The sequence below is a fragment of the Pleurodeles waltl genome, chromosome 9 (assembly GCF_031143425.1).
Source record: "Pleurodeles waltl isolate 20211129_DDA chromosome 9, aPleWal1.hap1.20221129, whole genome shotgun sequence".
NCBI classification, from domain to species: Eukaryota; Metazoa; Chordata; class Amphibia; order Caudata; family Salamandridae; genus Pleurodeles; species Pleurodeles waltl.
The window spans coordinates 699,142,470-699,168,771 of NC_090448.1; the positions used below are offsets into that span (position 1 = coordinate 699,142,470).

Consider the following 26,302-nt stretch of genomic DNA (forward strand, 5'->3'; position numbering starts at 1 on the left):
CAATTAAGGCTCTCCATGCTCATGATCCCAGCTTTTTGTTTCGGTGCAGTGTTCTGCAGTGTCAGAGTTTAAAGATGGCCTAAGAGACTGCTGATGGGCCAGGTGGTCCAGGATCAAAGCACATTCAATCAAGAGGATTTATAAAGCGCGCTACTCACCTGTTAGAGTCTCAAGGCGCTGGGGGGGGGGGGGGGGGGGAGCTACTGGTCGCAAAGCCATGTCTTGAGGCATTTCCTGAATGTCAGGAGGTCCTGGGTCTGGCGATGGTGGAGTGGTAGGGAGTTCCAGGTCTTGGCGGCTAGGTGAGAAAAGGATCTTCCTCCGGCAGTGGTGCGGCGAATGCGGGGGACTGAGGCGAGGGCGAGGCTGATGGGGCGAAGATGGCGCATGGGGGTGTGGAAGGTGAGTGTCATTGAGGTAGGCTGGACCTGTGTTGTGGAGGGCTTTGTGTGCATGGGTGAGGAGTTTGAAGGTGATCCTCTTAGATACTGGTAGCCAGTGTAGGTCTCTGAGGTGGGGGGGGGGAGGGGGGGGGGGGAAGATGTGGTTGCGGCGTGGGACATCAAGAATGAGGCGGGCGGATGCGTTCTGGATTCTTTGCAGCTTCGTTTGGAGTTTGGCCCTTGTTCCTGCATATAGAGCATTTCTGTAGTCCAATCGGCTGCTGACCAGGGCGTGGGTGACAGTTTTCCTGGTTTTCGACGGGAATCCACTTGAAGATCTTGCGGAGAGTGTTGTAGCAGGAAGAGGAGATGGAGTGGACCTGCTGAGTCATGCCGAGTGTGGAGTCCAGGATGAATCCCAGGTTGCATGCATGCGTGGGTGGGTGAGGGTGCGGTTCCTAGGGAGGTGGGCCACCAGGAGTCGTTCCATGCTGAGGGGTTGGTGCCAAAGATGAGGATCTCTGTCTTGTCTGTGTTTAACTTGAGGCGGATTGATTCCATCCAGCTGGCGAAGGCGTGGAGTCTGCTGTGGAGGTTGTTCTTTGCAGTTGTAGGGTCTTTCGTGAGGGAGAGGATCAGCTGGGTGTTGTCTGCGTAGGATACTATGTTGATATGGTGGTTTTGTGTGATGTTGGCAAGTGGGGCCATGTAAACGCTGAAGAGCGTAGGGCTGAGAGACAATCCCTGGGGACGCCACAGATGATCTTGGAGGCTTCTGATAGGAACAGTGGAAGGCAGACTCTCTGGGTTGCTGCTTATTCCACATGGGCTTGGTCACAGTTTGTGGGAAGCCTGTGTGGGGGCGCTTGGTGTCTGTCTTGCCTGCATGGTCTTGGGCGGGTTTCATCGGATATGTCTAATACTAAGGTTTCCAACCATCATCAAACTTTGAGGGGTGTCGAAGAAATGCATCTTGCTGTTACGGACAACTTGCAGCTTGGCAGGGGAAAGGGTGGCACAGGGGAGCTCCAGTTGGCATTGCATCCATTTGACAGATGGAAATGAGCCTCACTGCCTTTTGATTTCCGTTGTGTAAATCAGATAAAGTATTTGAATGCTGCCTCCACTTATGTGCCACAGGCCATGTTTCTGCACACATTTAAGGATCTGTTCTCTGTTGCAACAGTTGAGCAGTCTCGCATTCATCGCTCCTGGTGGTGTTCTCCACAGGACCGTGTGGGCCTACTCAATACTCAGCACCATCTTGGGGCAACCACTGTACACCGCAGCGATCAGCCAGGCCTCCAGATAGGGTTCGGGGCTTTGGCCATCCCTCCTCTCAGGCAACCTCACAATGCACACATTGTTTTGTAGCAACATGCTTTCAGCTTCCTTGGTGCAGGCTTGTAGTTTTGTATATCTAAACTTTGTTCCTGGACCAGGTGCAGTAATACTCAGATTGTAGAGGTGAAGGCATCTTGCATTGTCAGTTTCTGGTCTTAGACTTGCTTCAGCAGTTTCTTGCGGTCTTCCCATAAAAAAGCGATGTCAATCGCCACACTGTTGATTTTGGTTTGAGGGTGCATTTCGTGTCAAGTATAGCTTGGAGGACTGTGCATCCAATTTGGCCTCAAGGGATTTGAGAAACAGTCTGTGTTGGAATGCTGAATGGCAGGGTCATCCAACATCTTGTCGAGACTCATTTTATCTTAGTTCGGCCTCACCACATTGTTTTATTGTTCAACTTACTGTGGTCTGTGTTTGAACAGCCAGAGTGAAGAGGGCCGTCTGGGGTGTAGGTATGACTCTGGCAGCTGTCCAGGACACCCAGGGGGAAGTGGAAGGCCCTCCTGGCATCCCTGGCCTCCCATCTGGGTACTGACACCCCACACACACACTTGTCCACACCCCAGGAAGGGATGTCTACTAGTGTAGTGCTACAGTGGACGGGTGACACCCCCCCCACCCCCAATTCTCCCAGTCGCTTCACCAGTCCAACCGGGGTTGGGGGGCTCTGTGTCCTGAGATCCGAAAGGCCTTCTTTTAGAGGCACACGTGAATGAGCGGGATTCTTAAGTGGGGAGGCGAGTGTGAGCCATTCCCCTGTCTGCCTCCTGGTCGCTCGTGCGCCATCCGCTAGAGTTCTTGCTGAGGGGTGCCAAATTCCCTCTGCAGTGGGGCCCAGTGGTGGCATTGTTGTGGGGCGAGTGTGTCCGATTCCAAAATAGGGCTCCCTTGGTCTATTGGGCCCATATCAGGGGTGCCAGTGAGTGACCACAAGCTGCTCACCTGTCCACCTCCTGGTTGCTTGTACACTAGGCACTGGAGTGTTTGGGTTGTGGGCTGAGGGTGTTTTGGGGCAAGACCTCTCATGTGGGGCCCGGTAGCGGCAATAATGTGGATTAGCACGTCAGACCCTAGAGCAGGGCCTATTCTAAGCTTTGGGCGTGTGGGCAGCCCGTGATCTCTCCAGTACCGCTGCTTGCCCTTGCTCAGCCTCCCCTTAGTGGGGAGAGCAGAGGGCCTCCTGGCTCCAGGGACTGGTGAGACACTTCACAATCTGGCCGCAGCTCCTGGGAGGTCGCTGAGGTGATCCTGGGAGACCGTCCCATGCAGGCAGGTCATTCAAAGCACTCAATCTGGTTGAGCTTGCAGTTCCCCAACTGCACAGGTGGTTTTAGGCATTGTAGCAGTAGGATAATCAGTGAAGTGGGGCCGTGTGCCTGGGAGTCCCTTGCAACATGTCTTACTCAAGCTCCTGGCCAGGCCCACATTATGAGTCATTCTTGAAACTAAAACATAAACCTTTAAGTAGGCTACTTGCAATATGTTGAAACCAACACAAGATAGCACAATAGTGCAAAGCATGTGATCTACAACAACATAGGCTGCACATCAGTGCATACATCCTTTGGAAGGTCAGATGCTACCTCCTTTGCTGGAAATCATGCCCTTAATCTAGGATAGAAAACAATAATCCATATGACCTGGGGCATAACTGTTCCAACAAAAATGAATATCCATAAAGTTTAGTTATGTTCGTCCTGTCTCTCTTGCTAGTGATATGCAAGAAATTAATTACTTAACTGTAACTTCAGTTCTCCAGTCTTAATATTGTTTATTGATTTACTTGCGTGAACCATTTCCCTGCTGTCAAAATAGGAATTATCAGTATTTTTAAAAAATAAACAGTGTAAAATAATGGCAACGGGCTCGAAATTGTTTGTTTAGTAGGAAAATCAAGAACATTGTGTTTTCAAAGGTGCTCTCTTCTCCTGGTCTATAATGACAGACAAAATTTCTCTCCAGATTCAGAAAATGTATAAGAACCACAAACACTATGAATAGTTGAGTAAAACTGAAGCAGCTGCCACCTAGGCAAGACGAAGAAAAGTTGAATGAGTTAGTAGGTAAAAGAGCTCAGCGGTTTCTCGAGACTCCGGCACAAACAATACATTTCAGAAATGTTGTTTGGAGAGGGCAGAGAGCCCAGCACGTTCAACTTTTTAGTTGAAGGTTGGATGGTTTCCAATGAAATGAATATGATCAGCGGCAGCTGCACCGCAAATCTCAAGGGGAAGGGCGGGCAGGTGGGTTGGGGGTGGTGGACTAAAAAAAAAAAAAAAAAAGTACCTTACCTGACATCACAGGCCGCCTCGCGCTCCTCTTCTGATGGTGTCCCAGAAGCAGCACAGGTTCCCCCACGCTATACCTAGCATGAGAGCAGCATCAGGATTGGTCTGAGCAGCTTGGTCTGCCGCTCAGACAGTGCACTGGAGCCTGTGCAGTTTCTCCAAGATGGCTGTGTTGCAGAGCGGGGTTAGAGAAAACTCAGAGCGGATGTCAGTTTGGAGGTCCCAAGACAGCCGGCCAAACTGAAGTGAACTTACTGCACTCACTCCACTCCTCCCTCTTCCCCCCCCCCCCTTCTCCATTCCTCTGCCATGGCCCAGCCCCGCACCCTCTTCACATGCTGGGACAGCTGAGCCAGCAGCTGGAAAACAAAACTAAATATTGTTTTATTTTTCAGCTGCTGGCTCTTAGCCAATAGGGCGACTCTCTGTCACTATTGCGAAGGAGCCACCACTGAATATGATACTAAACAAACTTCATTGTTGGCCCTACGGCCATTTTAAAACACTCAGTAGCTAGCTTAATCCCTTTCTAAGGATGGCTGACCTCCAAGAAAATACAGAAATAGATACAAACTGTGGAATTTGCACAGTTATAAGCACATGCAATTGGCTATAAATACATCAATTTTATGTTGGGAGTGCAATATGCAATGGCTGTCATTTTTTGTAAATAAAGAACAACTCTTACTTTACTTGTACCTTTCATTGCATTTGTTTTCCAAATATTGACCCTTGCAAGAAGATGTACAAACATTTGACAATACTGAGATTCGACCCGGAAGGGCAGACAGTGCACTGGTCTCATAACATCAAGCCTTAGATGGCAGATTATTTCTCAATTTAAAAAGATCACACAAAGGCAAACAGGAAATATCACTTTGATTACACTGATCTTACTGGCTCAAGAGTCAACTGTAGTTATTCATAGTAATAACATTTTAATCATTATCAACATAAATGATGAATATCATTCAATTATGTCATAAAATAACCACTATAGCAGCAAATCATTCCCTTTGCAACCAAGGAAATCATACCTTAATCAGTCATATCTGTCGGCAACACAGCATGTATTTTTCGCATTTAAGCTTTAAGTACCCTTTTGAACTGTACACTTTACCTCCAAATGCAATCTTCATCTTGAGATCATACACAAATTAGCCATAGTATAACAGGGGTTTCAACCATTCAGCCAAAAGAGGCATCAATCCTTCACAGACACCAACATGAGATCAGGATTTATCATAAAATAACCGGGTTTAATGTACAGCTCTTGCTGTAATTGTTTTTATCTGTCCTCTTCATGGGCTCACATATCCGTAGAGCAAACATAATTGTGATTATATACTGGGCCACTACAAGCTGTAAAACCGCATGAATGCGCTGTTAATTTCAGGTACTGACCATGCTAAAAGTTCTCCAAGTAACCAAGAAAATCATAGTCCATCACCACAAACACAAGGAAGGTGTCATCATGAAAGAGGTGCCCACATTAATGCTTCACCAGGATAAACATATCCACACCTAAACTTAACTGTTAACCTAAGCCATCCTCCTCACCTACCTCAAAGTAGGTGTACTTTCCTATAGTATACCTGCCTAGTGGTGGGGGCATACTACTTGGAGCACCCAAAAAAAGCCACAACCGACAAGTAAGCTGCCTTAGTCAAGGAGAGGGCGAAGAAATTATTGAGTATGGCAACAATATTGAGGCAGGCAGAGTAGAAATTGCCATTTTCACTTTTTCCTGCCCATGAATCCTCCTCTCATTTGATGGCTCCTGCTTGACACACAACAGACCAGTAAGCATTCAAAACTGAAGAAGGTGAGAAGTTGGAATAGTCTTATCTACAGACCTTAAATGTTTCACTTTTTCATTGTACGTGCGCCTCCTGTCCTTGATATACACGGAGTGTGCATGTGAAATCAGGCTTATCCTTTATCCAAATACACCAACTTCGAATGTAACCTTTAGACACTAACTCAACTGATGGCTTGTAAACAATTCTGTCCACCCTTTGGCAGAGTATCAGTGAAAAATGGGGAGTTCTGCTGCACATGTCCTGATGTACCAGCAACTAGTGCTCGTCGAAAATATGCCTAAAAGAAAAGTTATCTGCATGAATTTTAAATGGAAATGAAACGCACATGTAGGACTTAATAACTGCTCAAGAAAAAGTGAACAATAAGTTCTATACTGTAAGCCTTTGATAAGTCTCGCAGGTCCATCTCAACAGGTCTTTCCCATGTTGAAAGGGCATCAGGGAAAATGACAATCTTTAATTATTATTATGCATGCAACAGCATGCATTTCAGTCATGTTTTACAATGCCCTTTTTTCTGAACAAGGTCCAATGAAGCAGGCATCACATACAAGGAAAAGGCGAGCATTTCACTAATCACTAGTGTTTTACAGGTAAGTGCACAGGAGCTCTATGGTCTCGTGCAGCTGCTTTCACTATCAATCCACTTCTCTTTTCTGGACAAACTACTATGTCAGTTAATCACATTAAGTAAATCCATTTATCTTGTCTTTAATATTTAAAGCTCACTGAAGTCCGTGCTAACTTCAAATATGGTTCACATTGCAATGGTTTCCACTGCTACCTGGGGAACAGGAGATGTTGGAGTTCGGTTTGCTGAAAATTCTTCGTAGTGTATAAGGACTCCACTCAGCTGCAGGATTTTATGGACGAAGGCAGGAAGCTGATGAATATCCACAGGAATCGCCTGACTTGGGTCTTTAACTGCCTCGTCACAGTAATCTAATCTAAAAGCGAAAATACAACAAAGTAATTTGGCTAGTTTAGGTGCAGCACAACATGAAAGTGATTGAACAGTTGTGTGTTCTGGTTTGGATGTGATGAACATAAACCTTTTCGTCTTTCATTATAGTGATTCAAATATAGTAATCTAAACTCAGTGTAAGTGTAGGAGGCTGGCATGGTTTGTAGTGAGTACCTTGGGTACTTACACCTCACACCAGGTCCAGTTATCCCTTATTGGTGAAATGTCTTAGTGTTCTAGCAGCTTAGGCTGATAGAGGTAGCTATAGCAGAGCAGCTTAGGCTGAACTAGGAAACATACAAAGCTCCTGCAATACCACTTATAGTTACACAGTACTTATACACAAGTAAAGACAATAATCAGTGTTACCAAAAATAAAGGTAGTTTATTTGGGTGACACAAGGCCAAAAATATCTTAGAAGCAATACTCCTTCTGGAAGTATTATACACAATATATACACTAAACACCAAAATAAGCTAAGTAATTAGACATAGGATAGTGCAAACAATAGGAAATGATATAAAATGCAATGGAAGAAAATAGGTCTAGGGGCAATACAAACCATATACTAAGAAAGTGGAATGCGAATCACGAATTCCCCCCTAGACAAGTGTAGTGTGTAGAGAAATCGCTGGGAGAGTAAGAATACAGTAAAAGGTAAGTTAATTACCCCACCCCAGAAAAGCAGGAGTAAAATACTGCAAGCTTCCTTAGGACACACCACAAGTCGTGATAAGAGTTATTGCAAGAACCAAGCAAGACTGCAAACAACAAACAGTGGATTCTTGGACCTGAAGACCTGCAAAGGAAGGAGACCAGGTCCAGAAGTCAGAAGAAGTTCCAGGAAGGACAGGAGCCCCTGCCAACCCACAAGAGGGTGCAAAAGAAGAGTCCCCGGTTGGACGAGGACTGCAGAAATGCAACCAAGGAAGATGTCAGTGGGCTCCTGCGTGATGGACTGGATGTCCCACGGAGAGAAGTTGGATGCAGGCGAGTTTTGGAGCTGGATTCCTCCAACAAGCCTTGGTTCCGGCAAAGTCACCTTTTGCGTCAAGGTGGCGCTGTCTGGACCCAGAAGGGACCTGGGGGCCTCAACTCTGAAGTGCTGAGAGCCCCCTCTTCCTCCTCACACAGAGAGCCCTCAGAAGATCACACAGCACCCTCGGGAGTCCCAGGACACAGGGACAAAGGAGGTGCAAAGGCGGTTGGTGCAGCACTACAAAAGGAGGGTCCCACGCCACCGGAGGACAACCCAGCGAGTTGAGCGTTGCAGGATAGAGTGCGGAGGACCTGGGCCAGGCTGTGCATGAAGGAATTTTGCAAAGAAAGCACAGAGGCCTCAGGAGGGGAAGACTATGCAGTGCCCAGGGGTACTGTTCTTGGGGAAGGCAAGGTCTCATTAGGACAGCAGGACCTCAGGTCAGTCTGTGTCAAAGGGGTCCACCCTACGTGTTCCAAAGAGCATGCTCGTCGCCAGGAGAGGAGTCGAAGAGAACCGATCGTCGACTTAGAAGGTGCCTGCGTGAGCAGGGAAGTGACTCCGCCACTCCATGGGAGATTTCTTCGGTCCTTCTGGTGCAGGGTGAAGAGTCCCCAAGCATGCACACCGTGGAAACTGTTGCAACTGCTGGTTGGAGCTGAAGTTGCAGAGGAAAAGTAGCCCTTCTGGATACTTTGTTGCTGTTACAGCGGTTCCTGGAGCAGTGTGCGGTTGATCCGAGGTCAGAGGATGAAGTAGTAGTTGCAGAGGATTCCTGCTGGAAACTTGCAAGTGAAATCTGAAGAGAACCCACAGGAGAGACCCTAAATAGCCCTGAGAGGGGGGGGATTGGCTACCTTATCAGGTATGGACCTCTCAGAAGGGGTCTCTGACGTCACCTGCTAGCACTGGCCACTCAGGCCTCCAGAGTGTCCCCCACACCTTGGAAAACAAGATGGCTGAAGTCTGGCACACACTGGAGGAGCTCTGGGCACCACCCCTGGGCTGGTGATGGACAGGGGAGTGGTCACTCCCCTTTCCTTTGTCCAGTTTTACACCAGAGCAGGGACTGGGGGTCCCTGAACCGATGTAGACTGGGTTATGCAAGGAGGGCACCATCTGTGCCCTTCAAAGCATTTCCAGAGTCTGAGGGAGGCTCCCCCTCCCCAGCCTGTACACATATTTCCAAAGGGAGAGGGTGTAACACCCTCCTCCCAAAGGATATGCTTTGTTCTGCCTTCCTGAGACGGAGCTCCTCAGACCGCAGGAGGGCAGAACCCGGTCTGTGAGGTGACAGCAGCTGTAGCTGCAGTGCAAGCCTCAGAGAGCTGGTTTGGCAGTACTGGGGGTCCATGGTGGAACCCCCAGGATGCATGGAATTGGTTCCCCAATACCAGATTTGGAATGGGGGGACAATTCCATCATCTTAGACACCTTACATGGCCATATTCGGAGTTACCATTGTGAAGCTACATATAGGTATTGACCTATATGTAGTGCACGCGTGTAATGGCGTCCCCGCACTCACAAAGTCCTGGGAATTGGCCCTGAAATATGTGGGGGCACCTTTGCTAGTGCAAGGGTGCCCTCACACTCAGTAACTTTGCACCTAGCCTTCATTAAATGAAAGTTAGACATACAGGTAACTTATAAGTTACTTAAGTGCAGTGAGAATGGCTGTGAAATAATGTGTGTGCTATTTCACGAAGGCTGCAGTGGCAGTCCTGTGAAAGGGTTTGTCTGAGCTCCTTATGGGTGGCAAAAGAAATAATGCAGCCCATAAGGATCTCCTGGAACCCCAATGCCCGGAGTACCTAGGTACCATATACTAGGGACTTATAGGGGGGGGGGGGGGGGGGGGGGGGGGGGATCCAGTGTGCCAACAGAAATTGGTAAATGGAGTCACTAGCCTATAGTGACAAATTTTAAAGCAGAGAGAGCATAAGCACTGAGGTTCTGGTTAGCAGCACAGTTCAGAAACTCAATAGTCTATGGACGCTTGAAAGAAACTATTTGTATATTAGCAGTCCAACATGAAGGGAAACAATCAGACCCTGTCATCTAATCAACATAAAATCAACCGGAGGTCAGTATCTAATTCAGAGTATAGCATATCCACTCACAGCAACCCAACCTGAAAAGTATTAATCTAATGAAGGCACTCAAACTGGATGCTGGTAGTGTAACCAGCAAAAATGTAATATGGGCATAACAATCCAGATAAGCACGGTATTCGCTCCCAGAATCTCAATCAAAACCAACCTAGTGATTGTCGTAGCTCTCAGGGAAACACAAAATATAAGGTCTCTAAGATCTTAGATCATTCCAGCAGAAGAAACATTGCTTACCTATAAAAGCATGTATCCAGCATTATCTGTCGTAGATTTACATGCTTAGATTAGTCCCCGAACAAGGGAGAGGGATGTTTCAGAAGTAGTCTTTTAATAATGCATCTATTTAATATTTATAATCTATATTAATATTTGAATTTCGAACAAACCATGCAACTTTAAAACAAAAAACAGTAAAGAAGAAAAGAAAACGTTTTTTCCTTTAATAGGAATATTGTCAAAAGGTTAAGAAACACAACAACCAATTTAAGTAAGCACTGCATTTTGACATTCATGCAAAATGTTCTCAAAGCTTCCATATCATTGTTCACTATTGCCAGGGGGCAAGGTTTCAGATGTTGAAACTTCAAAGCTTTCGTAACTTTATAAAAACATAACGTGTGCAATAGTTTTAAAACTTGTACGGAAACAGCTTCACCTCTCGGCTAGAGGTTTATGCTATTATCTGTCCTTTATATCTAGCACTGAGAAGAGGTAAAATCTAATTTACAACACCATCTTCCTCTTCATAAGATATTTAAATGTATTTTTATTGGGAACTCAGCACAGAGTGCTGCTCTGGCTGTTAATCCCCTTGACGAAGAGTCATTACTGTCTAGGATTGGGCACAACCAGCTTTAGAGTGTCAGAAAATAAGATCAGATGAGATCCTCCTCATTATTCCCTTCTTAGAAAGCAAGAGTCTTTCTCTGTGGAAGCTGGTCCGACTTGAAGAATGCAGTCGATATAAACTTCGGCATTTGGAAACATCCAGGGAGAGCAGAAGCCCTTCTGTACATGTGGAAGGGTTTTGAATGGATGACTTGAGATTAGTTTATTCAGATGAAAGTACTTAGGCACCTTAGGTATAAATTTTGTATTAGTCCACACAATATCTTTGCGGACAGGCAAGTAAGGAGGTTTAATGGTTAACGCTTTTAATTTCACTGAGTCTTCCAGTGGATGTAAGCCCCAACAGTAGAGATGTCTTCTGCCCCACATACTTGATATCTGATTAATTTATGTTCCCAAAAAGGTTTTGCCACAAGCTGGTTGAAGAGGGCAATACATTTACACTCAGGGGCCAAAGCCCAAATACCCAGAAACACACTGAAAAGCACTCAAACTCCTAAATCATTGAGTAGAGCAACACATTCAAAATATAATCTAAACCTTGAAACGGTTGTGATGTGCAACACAGATGGCGGCGTTCTTGAGGTCTGTTTGGGCTAGCTGCACCAAACAGGGTGAGATTTGGTGTGGCTGTTCAATTACCGAGCGTGAATCTTTAACATGGCACCAGAACCAGAAAAGCTTCAAGTTGGATTGGTAAATTTTAACAGTAGATGGAGCTCTGGCCTGAGCAGAATATTTAAGCAACCCAGTGGCATGTGTAGTGGAGTCAATTTTATGTGTACAGGTGCCAGGCCTAGAAGCTCAGGGAAGCGGGATTGTGATGGAGAAACCGGATGTTATCCACAAACAGAAGATTGTTTAGTGTGCCCAAGGGAATGAGAAGAGACACAGAAAGGTGCAGATCTATGCATACGTTCTGGTGAGCTTAAACCGGATCTATAAGGATTAGCAGGCAAAGTTCTATTTTGGCTTTTCTGAGAACTATCAGCATGAGGGGCAATGGTGAACAATTGTAGACACAAAATGGGCGATCAGTGAACAGTCTTGTTTACTCCTGCATGGCTGTTACTGCCATGAAAAAGGGCCACACCCAGAAAAATGTCTATGTACAGGAAGACCTGATGTGTAAGACATTGCAGGAATGCCATCACTGAGGTCATGCAATTTTGTTATGACCCTTGATGCAAACTTGAGGCCAAAGAGCAGAACCTTGAAATTATAGTGACACCAGGATCTAAGGTACTTGCAATGCCTGTGGGTGCGCAGCTTGTGGAGAATGGGATATGAAAATAGGTATCTTGCAGATCTAGTAAAACCATAAAAAACATTTCTGGTAGTGGTTGCATCATCTCTGGCAGAGTCACCACCCTGACAGACTGTATAATCAAGTATTTGTTGAGCAGCCAAGGATCCAGAATGGGAAGCTACTCCCCTCAATATTTTCTTGACTAGGAAAAACCTGCAGTAAAACCCCTGGCTTCACTGAGGTTTGGGTACGGGCTCCGGGCCACTTTCTGGAGCATGGATAGAATCTCTGTATAGAAGAGCTGTACGTGTTCGATTGTGGTTCTCCACAGTGCGATCTGCAGGGGTTTTGTGCATAGCCAACTGGTGTCCATACTTTACCAGATCCAAGAATCACAGGTCAAAAGTGATGGACTGCCACTGCTTATAAAGGATAGAACTCTTGCCGCCGAAGAGACAAGGAAAGACTAGTGATTGAGACCAAAAAGTCTGAGCTGTCAAGCAGTCATTTATGATGCGAGGTGTCTTAATGCTTGCTTTATTTGGTGGTCTTCATAGGCTGCTTTTTCAAAGATGAGGAGAAAGGCACAGAGAGGTGAATAGTAAGATTTCCTTTATTAGGGTGTTTGCAGGCCTTGTTGCTGTGAAAGGCAGTAAGACAGGCAACAACCACTATGCTAGGACACACTTCTGCCCCTTTCAATAAATCAAATTTTCAATTTTGAAAATGAATTTGCAAAGGATATAGGAGGCAACAATTTCTGTTTTTCTTATTTTGTATTGAAAGAAAATACACTGAAATCACATTTTTAGCTTTTGACTATAAACCAATACAGCATGGAATGGTGCATAGACAAATCACTATATAGTCAATTTTATCACTGCTTCACTAACAAATCTAGGAGTTTGAGTCCCCAAATGCAAGGCAGAGTCAATTAATTTTGACACTGCAGTAAACATTTTTTTCTTCTTCATATTTTCTTCCCACAAAAAAGAAAACAATACGGCAAGTGATGGTGCATGTTATAAGTATTTTGACACTGCTCACTTAAATTAAACAGTTCCACTGCTCGTAATTTAGCAAACAGGGCGTGACCAAGAAAGGCGGCAGACAATACTAATTGAACGGAAGCTTCCGGAGCTCCTGTTAAATCCTACAGGATTTTGAGAAGTAAGGAGATGGGCTAGAGGCGGCCTAAGAACAAAAGCGACCTTGAGACCCAGTGGATATTAAGGGGAGACATCTACCAAGTGTAGGCCATATCCAAGACAGAAGAAACGTCAAGAAGGAGCAAGGCCTGCAGTGGATGCAGGGCCCAAGAAGGGAAGAGTGGCCTGTCAGTGTGCCCTCCCATGCCTCCCACCCAAACAGGAGAGACGGAGTCATTAAAGGGAGGGGGAGGGAAATCAGGGCTCAGGGTGAAGCAGTGGACCTAGATCCTGCAACCCGTGGTAAAATGGGAGTATGGTAGGCCTGGGAGACTGTGCTTGTAGAAAATAATTTTCAGGAGCATGGTTAACTCTGCCAGAAAATGTAGTTAAAGACTAACGGAGGAGACAACAACAGGGAAGACTGGATGTCCACTAAGTGTGTTAGGGGCCTTGGAGGAAGATGAAGGCGATGGTAAAGATCCACACAGTTAAAAGAAAAAGAGAGTACTCCCCCTGCACTTAAAAATGCCAGGAGCCACAGTGAAGACATACAAATAGTGTAGCAAGTCAACTAACCAGTAGCTTCGACTATTCTAGACTTATGCTGAACTTGACCCGTTTCTGGTGGACATCTCAGGGGTGACAGTCACTGTGGTAACTGAACACGAGTAAGGCACAACAATGGAAAGAAAGAGGATCTCAAACCCTTATCAACAAACAAAGATGGACTAATACACCAGAGGAGGAGTGGGGGCAGGGGAGTGAGTCATTGAATCAAGTGATACCTTCTTGTGAGGAAATATTCAGGTACAGCTGGGGGTCATCTCCATACATGTGGTATGACAGGTTTACTTGCTTTATGATTTCAGTCCACAGTTACATGAATATGTAATTGCTGTCCGTTTTGTAGAAAGGAGGTGAAACAATGAGAGCGGTTACAGACAAACTCATTTTGCTTTTGAGCATCTCTAACAGGCAGTTTTTGTGAACCATGTCAAACACTGATTACAGGTCAAGTAGATGAGAAGGCACGACTCATTCCAGGCCAAGAGTATTAAGTGCATCATCCATGAAGTTTATGATGCCCGTTTTTGTGCTGTAACTTGAGCTCAACCCAGTTCTGTACTTGTCCAGTAGGATGAACTGTTAACATAGTTGTTTGTAAGCACGTTTTTCCAACAAGTTTGTGAAGAAGGGGGCATTAGACACTGGGTGAAATTAGCTAGGTCGGTTGGATCAGTGCCTGGCTTCTTCAAGAGGGGACACTTGTCCCACCTTCAAACAGTCTGGTATCACTTTCGTCCAGAGGGGTGTGACTAGATGACTGCTTACTTAAGATTGTAGAGGGGATTGGATCACTGAAGTGGGAGGATGATTTCATGGAAGCTATGACTTTGCAAATCTATTCTTCATTTCTAGTTCTGAATTTGCTTGATGTGGCCTAATTTTTTATTATAGCAGGGTGGTTGCAGGTTTGAGTTTTCACTGTTGCTATAGATTTGTGCAGCATGTGTAATGTGTTGGTGCACTGATCCGAAAACCTTACAGTGTTGGTTGCAACAGATTCTGCAATTTTCATTACTTTCTCCTCAAAAAAGGTAGAGAAGGCTTCACAGATCTGAGAGGAGGAGTTAGTGATCACAGTGGAAGGTTATTTTCTCCATAATCACTCAGCCAGTCGCCTCCTCTCCAAGTTCAGGTTTTGGTTGAACCATGAGTGCAATAGTCAGTTTCTTTGTCTCTTGAGGCGCAGAGGAGGTACCTTCTCTGGAATGTTTGCCAATTTGAGATTGTAGTGTTCAGTAAGCTCTAGTGTGCTTTGTACTAGCCCATCACTTTAGGCAGGACAATATTCAGTTTCCAAGTAGAAGTAGACTCTTCACAGGAGGGAACATTTTGAGGGGCAACTAGAAGCGTTTTATTCAACTGGTTACTTAAAAAAATATGTATAAGAGTGGCATTTAAGATAAGCAGTGATAGCAGCCAAAAATACTTTTAGTGAGGAACACTGGAAGTCCAATAAGTCATGTGGAGAATGTAGGATAGTACTGTGTTTTTTCCTTGTAACATTCTCAAATCTGCTACTTTATAAAGAATCTAAAAAGTAAAATCTTTAAGTCATACCTTAAAATGGACCCAAGGAGATAAAACATCCTTTCACAAAGTAGAAATATGTTTTGTTTCCTTCTGGGTGTTCATGCGTTGTTAAAGAACCTTGAGATGCCCGTACTTAAAGGGAGACCCGGCCTGCACAGAAACATCCTGTATGTCTCTTGGAGCAGAGGGAGTTGATTTTGCTAAAGGATATTACACTTTTTGCCTTTCTTTGAAGGAGTAAGAGCCTTCTTAAATCGGTGGTCTTTATATTGGAGGCTGATCTTATGGTGCAGTGATGACTGCTTGTTGAAGGCAAAGGCCATTGACACCCACGGATAGTCAGTAACAAATCCCTCAATGTCAAGGCAGAAAAGAGAAGCTGCAAAGAAAGAGCTCTTCAATAACAAACCACTGCTGAGGGTCTCATCATATTTATTGATGTCAAGCACAAACAATAACGACTGTGATGGTACTATTTTTCACTAGGAATTTGCAAGGGTCAGAGTGGTTCCCACTAAGGGGGTCATTCTGACCCCGGCGGTAATTACCGCCATGGCGGAGGTTGGCGGTAGCACCGCCAACAGGCCGGCGGTGCTCCGCCGGGCATTCTGACCGCGGCGGTACAGCCGCGGCCAGAAGCGGAAAGCCAGCGGTGTACCGCCGACTTTCCGCTGCCCGTCAGAATCCTCCATGGCGGCGGAGCGCGCTCCGCCGCCATGGGGATTCTGACACCCCCTACCGCCATCCTGTTCCTGGCGGTTCTCCCGCCAGGAACAGGATGGCGGTAGGGGGTGCCGCGGGGCCCCTGCCGTGCCCATGCCACTGGCATGGGCACGGCAGGGGCCCCCGTAAGAGGGCCCCACAAAGTATTTCAGTTTCTGCCTAGCAGACACTGAAATACGCGACGGGTGCAACTGCACCCGTCGCACCTTCCCACTCCGCCGGCTCAATTCTGAGCCGGCATCCTAGTGGGAAGGTTGATTTGCCCTGGGCTGGCGGGCGGTCTTTTGGTGGCCGCCCGCCAGCCCAGGGCAAATCTCAGAATCACTGCTGCGGTCTTTTGACCGCGGTGCGGTGTTCTGACGGCGGTACCTTGGCGGACGGCCTCCACCGTCCGCCAAGGTCAGAATGACCGCCTAAGTGCGGAGGTTCAAATACTGCCCCTCTGTCGTCTTCAAAGGGCCCAGCTTAGCTTTTAGTAGAGCTCTCAAACTGTTTTTGAATCTGCTATATGACATCTTCTGGCACATGTTGCACAACCATACAAACTAGGCTTGTATTACCAACGCTTCATTTCAGCGAAGAAAAGACCGGTTATAATTAATGAAACAGCTGTGTTTAAAATTGTCTGCAGGAAAAAAGACTCAATTAGATAACGGAGTACTTCAGGTGTAAACAGTCAGCAATTTGCTGCTAGTCCTTTCATTAAAAATAAAAATAACATAAAAAATAAAAAATAAAAAAAATACTGCAGACTGGGGGACCAAGGAGAAGTGGGAGAGAAGCAAATGAGGGAAAGCTTTCAATTTGAGGGTGTAAGCAAGACAGAGAACATTGTGTTCTTCTCCTCCCACAAAAAAATAGGTTCCAAAGAAGAGAGCTGGAAAACGCATGCACTCTTAATGAGTTCCCAGAGGTGAGCAGTGGAAGGATACAAGTCAGCCAAGTCAAAGGATTGTAAAGAGGCTATTCCCAAGGAAGGGACAAACGAGAAAACAAGATGGACAAGTAGTAATATAAGATTTGTATTCGCTTAAATAAATAACCATGAGACATACAAAGCAACATAAAAACAGGATAGGAACACATTAAAAACAAATTATACATGTGATGAAATCAAGATATAAATGTGCAAACAATATAAAACACAGATTCAGGCCAGGCCCCAAGGACCTTAACAACATTGCTTAGGAACACATGTTTACACAAACACTGATATCACCCAACGTGGCTTACAAAAGGCATAGCTGGCCTGGAAAACTGAGCCTTTCTAAGAAGGGGACCAAAAACTCTGTCTTGGCTATGTATCTAGGCCTCAGAACATAATGTGCAAATTAGATTGTGCTGAGATTTTAGAACAGTCACAAGGGCCTAAATGACCGTCTGGAGCCCAACCGTTGGGGAAACTTACCAATTCAAATAATTGAATCTAAACCTGGATAAAAGCTGACAATGGTAAGTATTGTTCACCCAGGGTAGACAAGGTTCTATGAGACTGACAGTTTTGATCAAACAGTAGTCCCGAACAGATTGTTTACCAAGTTCGGATCCCTTTCTGATGGCAGACAGGCCCGCTACAAAGGTGTGTTTAATCCACCAATACTAGTCATTGACAATATCTGCTGACTGCAGAAAAAGACCGGGTCGACCCAAGGATGTAAAAGAAGACTTAGGCCCTCATTTTGTCAATGGCAGTATAAACCGCCTACCACCACGGCGACGGCACCAAAAGTCCGTTGCCGCGGCTAGAAGATGTCCACCGTATTATGACCACAGCCGTATTTCCGCAATAAGGATGGCGGAAATCCGGCTGTGGCCATGCCAGTAAGGTGGTGCTGATGACCCATAATACAGTCTGGCGGTGTTCTGCTGGCAGACTCTGCTGGTGGCAGCAGCACCCCGTCCCGTCTCCTGCCGGAGGACCCCCTGAACACAGGTAAGTCGGGTCTTTGACAGGGGGGGGGGGGTGTATGTTTGTGTGAGCAAGTGTGTATTGCGTGTTGGATGAGAGTGCACGTATGGAGGTGTGAGTGTGTGTGTATATGTTGCGTTTTGTCACTGTGTGTCTGCGTGTATGTTTGAAAGTGGGGGCGGGTGTGTGTGAGTGGATGTATGCATGCGTGGACGTTTGTGGGAAAAGGGTGTGTGTATGAAGGGGGGTGTGGTGGAGACCCCTACCAGTGACAGGGAAGGGATTCCCTGTTACTGATAGTGCCTACCGCCATGGTTTTCGTGGCGGTAAGGAAGTCACAAAAACCATGGCAGCAGGCGGGGTCAAGATCCCGCAGGCAGAACAGTAAGGTCTGATATATAATCCAAACCAAGCGCCTCATGCATGGCAAATGTCAGCTAAATCTGAGGAACACCCAAGAGCCGCCTAAGTAACCTATTTTGCTCTAGTTGTATCTAACCACAATCTCAGTACCCCCAGAGATCACTTCCATAACTGGTAACAGAGAGACAACTTGCTTTATAGACGTAGGACAAAACTGACCAGTTTCCTCTTGACCCTTGCACTAAAATCCAAAACCCCATCACACAGCCTGGCTAAGGCAAGTTTCTTGGACTGCAGGGCAGGACCCCAAGAGGATTTGTCATCAAACAGGATACCCAGGTAGTTAAAAAGAACTGACCTGGGTAATTCTTGCCTTATGATAATGAGGTCTCTTTGCCTTAGAAGGCTTAACCCCCATCGCCATCGTAAATGATTTCAAGGAGTTCACTGACAAAACCAGACCCTTTATAAAATTAACATAAGAATCTATAAGCCGTTAGAGGCCTAGTGCGGTCATGGACATAAGGACAGCGTCGCCCACATAGAGGAGGAATGGCAAGGTTCAACAGCCCATCTAAGGTGGATCACCTGTATTGCACCCCCCCCCCCCCCCTCCCTTGGCTGATGATTCCACACAATAGAAGGGGCATCAGCAGGGGCAGTTAAAGGACCACTTTGTAGGTTAACTAAACTAGAAGGCCTACATAATTCGGAGGCCTCCTGTCTGACAGGCCCCGAAACAATGGGCTGACCCAAGGCGTCCATGAAGGCCTTAAGGGCCACCCCCAAAGGGGGTAACAAAGAAGCTCCCCTGTCAGAAACATCCCGATGTGAAGCCTCAGGTGCACAAGGCCCAGATAAACAAAGGAGGGTGAAATTTTATGGGAGAAGGAACAAGGGACTCTTGGTCTTTAAAAATCGCCAGGAGCTGATTGTTGGTATTAACAAGATCCAACACCCTAATACTCAATGAGAGCACCACTTCATTTACCAGCTTTAATTCGGGTACTGAGCTGTGCAACAAGATTCTTTAGTACAGATAAGCAGCCAGAATGGGCGATAGCAACCTCCTGATTCTCTCCCTAAAGACTAAATTCACAAGAAGCAATAATTGGTACGTGAACAAGGAGAGGAGTTTCTTCTTATATACCTCAAGATAAACATAGTACCCCATGATTTCCACAAACTGGTTAACTAATTCCTTACAAAGCAAACTATAAAATAAGATAGCAGCTTGTGAACTTAAGTTTTCAGAAGAAAAGATAGATGTGAGCCACTGAGATCACATTCTTGAAATGATAAAACATTAGAATACCCTACATTTAATACTTATCAAACCAAAGTCACATATTAGGGAATGTGGGCCAGATATAAAAAAAAAATCCACAGAACGCACTGAAGCGACAGCCCAACAAATGCATGACAAATAACCCACAGTTGGGACAAGCATGTCCCTTGCACTGTAATTAGGTATGTACGCCTGCTCATAGTGTCCCAACTGTGTGTAAAACTGGTATCCTGAATTGTTGCTCGGCCAAGCCAACATGCTAATTTAGTGTGTCTGCCCACAAAGATTCTGAGATCCAGAACCTATTCCTTGACATGAAGGGGGGGGGGGGCAGCAAGCTTGCTCTCCGTCTCAATAAGAAACTACTGTCCTTGTCTTGTTGGCATAAAGCAGTGATGGCAGCATACTGGTTTTGTGAAGTGACACTTACATGGGACACCCACACCCCTATGCTGGCATCCCATAGACATATTGAGTGCTTCTGTGGGAGGCATGAATAGAAGCAAGACGCCATGTGTTGTGCGAGTATGCTTGCTGAGGTAAGCATGATCCATTTTGGACAGCCCCCCAGTTTCACATAACAGAAGATGCCGGGAAGCAAGACAGCTTTCTCAGAAAGTGGACTTGTATTGCCTGCACTCCTGGAGCTGAAAGGAAACTCCTTAGACAACGAAGCATGGGAGGATGGAGTCAAAGCTGTCATTTCTATGAGGACCTTTAAGCATGGGAATGCTAATTAATTTTTTCTGAGTACTGCCGTTTAGTTGATGGTAGGGGTTGTGGGTGAATAAGCAGATTCGGTTGTTAAGAGGCAGGGATTTTTCCTGGCAAGACCTACCCCTTTTATCTTTCCCTGAATGCTACTTCAAGTAACTTGGTGACAGTCCGGTGTAGAGTATTCATACTCCACTGTGCTCATGTTTTGGATACTCCTTCTTCGATGCAAACATCATCATAACTTGCTGTAAGAGCATCTTGCACAAAGACTGTGACGGTACTGCACCAAAAGACTAAACTTAAAAATAAACCACCACAAACCAATTCCTGGACTGAATCAATATCCCCTGTCTGGAAAATTAGTATAAACGTGGGACCCGCACCATCCCACTTTGTTCCAATTCCAAGTTCTCCCTGACCAAGAAAGGGAGTACTTGAGGAGCCATTAACACCAAAGGGCAGTGTCAGTCTGACAACAAGTCTCCAAGAAGTGACGACACCTCTAAGACTGCAACATAACTGGAGAGCTGCAGGTCTGTCTAGCACTAGAAGCCTGCCCAATCAGAGAGAAAAGGAGTGTGCCCGGAAGAGGAAAAGCCATGGCCCTGGAGTCTGAAAAACCCAGAAGAGCAGACCTGCTGACAGGAATGTAACCAGCACCGACCAAGCTACAAGCGATCATCTAGTCTCCTATGTGGTTCATGTAGTAAACTGCAGGAAGTATATAAAACCCCAAAGCGAGAGCGTGCCATCCAGCATCACTGCAACATGAACAGAGAGACCTGTCCTGCCCCAATGTGCTAGGAGTCCTGCAAAGCCCAACAGCAACACAAATTGCTGAGAGCCCCATTGACCATCATAGCTAAAAGCGAGCAACTGTCACTAAGGACTGCTTGCTATCCTTCATTCAGCAGAAAGATCCTGGATGCAGGGTTGCTGCAGACAATTACTCTCCCACTGGCTGAGGCGCTGATCTTTTCTTTGCCACTAGAACTCTGTATTTAGGCGGAGAACTATAGATGTTGACAATCTTGATGTAATTTGTAACATCATATACTAAGACCCTCATTATTGTGTGCAGTATTCCATTTAGTTATGATTTAACTACTTCTCTTTTCACTAGGACCGGTACAGGGTTGGTCAACACTGGGCTATTTATTGTGTCTGTTTGACTGAGTACCAGAGACTCTACCTTCAAACAACCACTCTAGGAAGCCTCTGACTTCTCTTGTTCACTACACTTGGACTCAAATACAGAAAAAGGTGTCCATAAGTCAGTTTAAAGAGCCATAGTAGGGTCCACCCTAGGAAACCAAGGTCAAAAATTCACAAACCCCCGCTGTTGGGGGTTCAGTAGCCCCTGCTGGTGCCGGCACTGCCCCCCCCCCAATAGGGTCTGACACTCTCAATACAAAGTAGAAGGGATTTTACTCTCAAACATCATCTTCTGTTGGCCAATGTTCCATTCATCAGCAGTATTAATATAAATCTGATGTAAACCTTCAGCAATACTTTATACATGATTAACTACACTTTGAGTATTAACAAACCCTGACATATTAGCAGAAACCCAATCATGAAAGTAATTTGTACTAATTAAAACTTAGTGGGAGACTTTGGATTAGTTTAAAAAAAAAAGTTTAACTTTAAAGGTGCTATTCTAAAAACAAAATCATAATTTTGCTTTTATTCTTTATGAGTACCACATGATTAAAATAGCTGCCTGTATCCAGTAAGAGATGGACAATAAGCAAACAAATCCAACAAAATTAAGAAATCAACTTACAGTAAGATTTGAAACTTCACCACACCCAATTTAGGGGGAATTCAACTTCTACAAATATGTGGAAAGATCCTCTAAACTAAAATCAGAGATAAATTAAGGTACATTCCTGTCCAAGTCTGTTCCTAATCAAAACAGTTTGTGTTAAGCTCGACCATGGTTTATTAAGACCTGATACCAGGTGTCCATCGAAAACAACTTAAAAATCTCAATTAAGTATCTGAGACACTCAATCCCAACCCTCATTTCCCCACACTTAGGAGGTCCACAAGATCAAATGAAATTCAGAAAACCCCCATACAACTTAGTCTTCTTTGGTCCCAGATATTTCTCTGCTAAAGTTTAAAAGATAAGGCAATTATCTTCTTTAAATGGCTTTATTTTAATTCAGTTTTCTGAATGGTATCATGTTCCAAAATGTCAACTTACGCCTCAAGGCACAGGAGAAGGCAATGACGAACTATTTAACTCAAAGTCTAGGATAACAAATAAACAAGAGTTCTCTAGACTTGAATGACAGCCCTAATATTATGCAGGAGCTTTACAATAATGTTCAAATAATCTGGTATATTTCTGGATAGTAGTGAACCCCTTAAAACAAAACAGAGACAATGATTTAATTGTTGGCCATAATTGGCCTGATGGGTGCAAATGGAAACTTTAATTGTAAATTGTATGGGAATAGAGTGGCATAATAGGCTACGTGTAGTATCATGCACCATTTCAACTTTTTGTCACAGATCAACTCAGGTCAGCAGTTGCAAGCTCACAACCATTTGGCAATTATTCTATAAACTATGTAAAATCAACAAGTTGGTTTAAATTCAGATTTTAATGGACTCCTATTTCCTCCCTCCGATTATAACAACAAGGTATAGTTAAAATCATCAATAAATGGCCCACTCTTATCTTATCTGTTAAACCAAAAACTCGTGTCTGGATTAATTATCCTCAAACTAACTTGTCCATAAAGTACAAAGCTCTTACGGCTTACTGTCAGAACATGTGGCAAGTGTCAACTTTTATTACCTGTGCTATCTTTTGTGCAAGGCTTTGTATATGTGCCTCCATACATCAAGTGTATAAAACTAACTTAACAAAAGCCACTGAGGATCTTTGCTGTAGGAAGAGCTATCAATGTTATTTGAGCACCGAAAGCTTGACATATACAAACATTATCCTCTGTGTCCTTCCAAAACACAAGGGTCAGAACTGCCACAAACAAAAAAAGGGTAACAACCTAACACAAGTATAACTACAAAGAATTCAGAAAAAACCCAACCTTTTGATGTGCACTTCTAGAGCAACTCCATTTGCTGTGTCATTATGTGTGTGCTCCACACGTACAATGGTATCCAGGAAGGTCACCTTGATCCTTCGAAGTACTGCAGGGATGAAAGATCACAGACATGATCACAGTGCATGCAACTCCAGAAATTTTCATAAGGTGCACAAGTCTTTCACCTTACATTAAAAATATCACTATTTTTGGCAGATTACTCCTTGACCTGGTGTTACAGAGCACATCTTGGAATTCTTCTATTTAAATTATTCTGGACTGTCTGTCTTGAAGTGGTATGGGATTCCCTTAAGCCAAAGATTCAGGGAACCTTTACATATAATGGCGTCCATCTTATAAGAATCAGAGAAAGGGCGGTGGTAAAATTACAAGCAGATTTGATAAGCTAAGGGCAAACCACAGGAGAACACAATCTCTGAAACACTGGAGCTCCGTGGCCAAATGCAGTTGCTAAAATACTCTTAGGAAGAATATTCCATGATAATGGTAGGATAACATTATTATGAAGAGGTCAGCTCACGGCCTATAAATTGAGAACCCACATTCCCAGATAGATGTTTATTACACATTTTGGGACAGTTGCCCTTTGTGTTGTCTCCACAAATCCCTGTCCCATGAACCGCTGGCACAACACAAAGAATAACTGAGCGATCCATGATGTACGTATACGATCTCTAGGTCCACAGATTACATTTTTTTTGTCATTTCCAGATCCAGTCTTTTAGTTGGTGTCATGGTTTAAGACTGTTTACAGGTGGGAGGTACCGAACATCTCTGTTCCACAATTCCACAGAACAGACAGAGCCCTTGGATTCCCTCTCTGTCATTGGAACACTAAGTGCCTCAAATATCTAAGAATCAGTCAACAACCACATCAGAAATATATTAGGGACAAACTACACCCCACTACATTACATGGCTGAGGCACATAGCAATGATCATAATAATAATAATAATAATAATAATAATAAAGGCATACTTTTGGCTCTGGCACAGAGGTTCTTGGACCAACTTTAATGAGTATGCCTTGAGTTTAAAGGAGGTGGCAAAAGACTCAACATTATTTTGAGGCAAGCAGGTCACCGTTCAAAGCAGGGGGAATTGGGTATACTTTACATGATCAATTTCCACAATTAAATATTTTTCTGGAATGCTCCAGGAAGGATAATGAGTGCCACTAGTGTTTTGCCAACAGTACATTAGCTGGCTGTCCCACTAGGATGTTCTAGGACTTCGTAAAGAGGATATATCCAAGACCCTCTATGTCTCATGCAGGTCACCATGGAGTCTGGGATTTGGTAGGAGGGTTAGGAACTCTACTACTTTTACTATAATACTTTCCAACCAAACATTCACCTGGGTTTGGATTGGGACACTTTTCAGCCTTGAAGGAAGGGACGATGTATGACGGTTGGAAGACATATTTACAAGGGCCCAGATCAAAACCATTTGAGCAGATGAAATGGGACAGAGTATGAACAGCTAGGTGTTTATCACTGAAAAAAGGGGGAGTGTTTACCTCAAAAAGAATATATGCAACTAGAGGTTAAGCAGGGTTGCATACTCATGGCAACCTCATCCAGTAACTACACCACTGTTATGTGAAGGTGACAATAATGTACACAAATAATACTGTGATCATGCAGTAAAGCCATAATAAACATCAGCTTAGAACAACCAAATAGTAACCTATATAAACTTAAGGCCATGATAGTTAGGAAAAAATAAACATGCATTGGCAAAGCAAATAGTTCAGTGTTGAAGGTGCTAACACTGCAGCTTAAACACATTAAGTCAGATAACGAAACAGTAGCCTGTCTACTGAAGGCACCCCATACATTCAATACAATTCTGTTTCTATTTCCATGTCAAATATTTGTTTGATGGCAAGGGTGCGTTCATTGTAGTAGTTCTTTAATTTCAAGGACATCAGAAAGGAGATCTATAATGCAATGGAGTCTTCAATATTGCCAGACTTTCGTGTCTAGGAAAAGAAAAAACATCACACCCTACCTTTGTAGCAGAAACCACTAAAAGTGAAGGGCTGAAGGGTGCTAGGTGCATGGAATGCAAGGTGCATGCAGGGAAAGGACAAAGAGGTGGGAGAAAGTAACAGGAAGATGTGGGAATGAGGAGCATACAAGGGAAAGAGAGTTGGGCAGGGGAGTGTAGCAGTCCGTGGCAAGCAAGGAGCTAATAGGAGAGAGAGAGGTGTGGGAGGGAGGAACAAGTGGGGATGACAGTGGCAGAAGGAAAGAGACACAAGGGGGAAGAGTGAAGGAAAGGCAGGAGCCAGCAGCAGAGGTCCAAAAGAAATAGGTGGTCATTTAGACATTGGCGGTAAAAGCCACCTACCACCATGGTGACGGCCGTCAAAAGACCGCCAGTGCAGCTACCATACGTCTGCCAGACTATAAGCACTGCCGGACTTCCGCCAGGGCGGATATCCGGCAGTAATCAGACTGGCGGACGGTGGTAAGCTGGCGCTGCTACCACCAGCACTGCCACTCCAGTTGAATGCCGCCAGCCATATCATGAACTGTGATATGGCCTGGAGGTGTTTAGCTGGCGGGGCGGTGCTAGTGGTAGCAGCGCCCTTTCCCGTTCACTGCCGGACGACCTCCCCAGAGCAGGTAAGGTGATCGTCCAACAGGGGAGGGTGGTGGCGTGTTGTGCACGTGTGTGTGTGTATGTCTGGAAGAATGCGTGTATGCTAGTGTGTATATGAATGCATGTATGAATGAGTGTAAATTAATGGATATATGCGTGGTGTGTGTGTGTGTGCATGTATGGGGGGTAGGGGGCTGTGTGGATGAATCAGAGGGGGTGGGGTGCTTAGTGTGTGTATGGGGGGATTAGTGTGGTTATGAGGGGGTTAGAGTGTGTATGGGGGGGGCTGAGTTTAGATGGAAAAAGGGCAGCAGAGCAGCCTACCGGTGACAGGGAAGGATTTCCCCGTCACCGGTGCGGCCTA

The 26,302-nt window shown here is 45.0% G+C and overlaps 1 protein-coding gene across 1 annotated transcript in view; it reads right to left on the reverse strand.

Annotated features, from left to right (window-relative positions):
• Nucleotides 1-26,302, reverse strand: part of ATG2A (autophagy related 2A) — a 2,189,461-nt gene that overhangs the window by 2,110,185 nt on the left and 52,974 nt on the right. The window contains exons 4-5 of the mRNA XM_069207806.1: nucleotides 23,311-23,413; nucleotides 6,626-6,788 (exon numbers count right to left, since the gene is read on the reverse strand). Of these exons, the coding sequence (XP_069063907.1) occupies nucleotides 6,626-6,788; nucleotides 23,311-23,413 (266 nt within the window). The remainder of the gene's footprint in view (nucleotides 1-6,625; nucleotides 6,789-23,310; nucleotides 23,414-26,302) is intronic.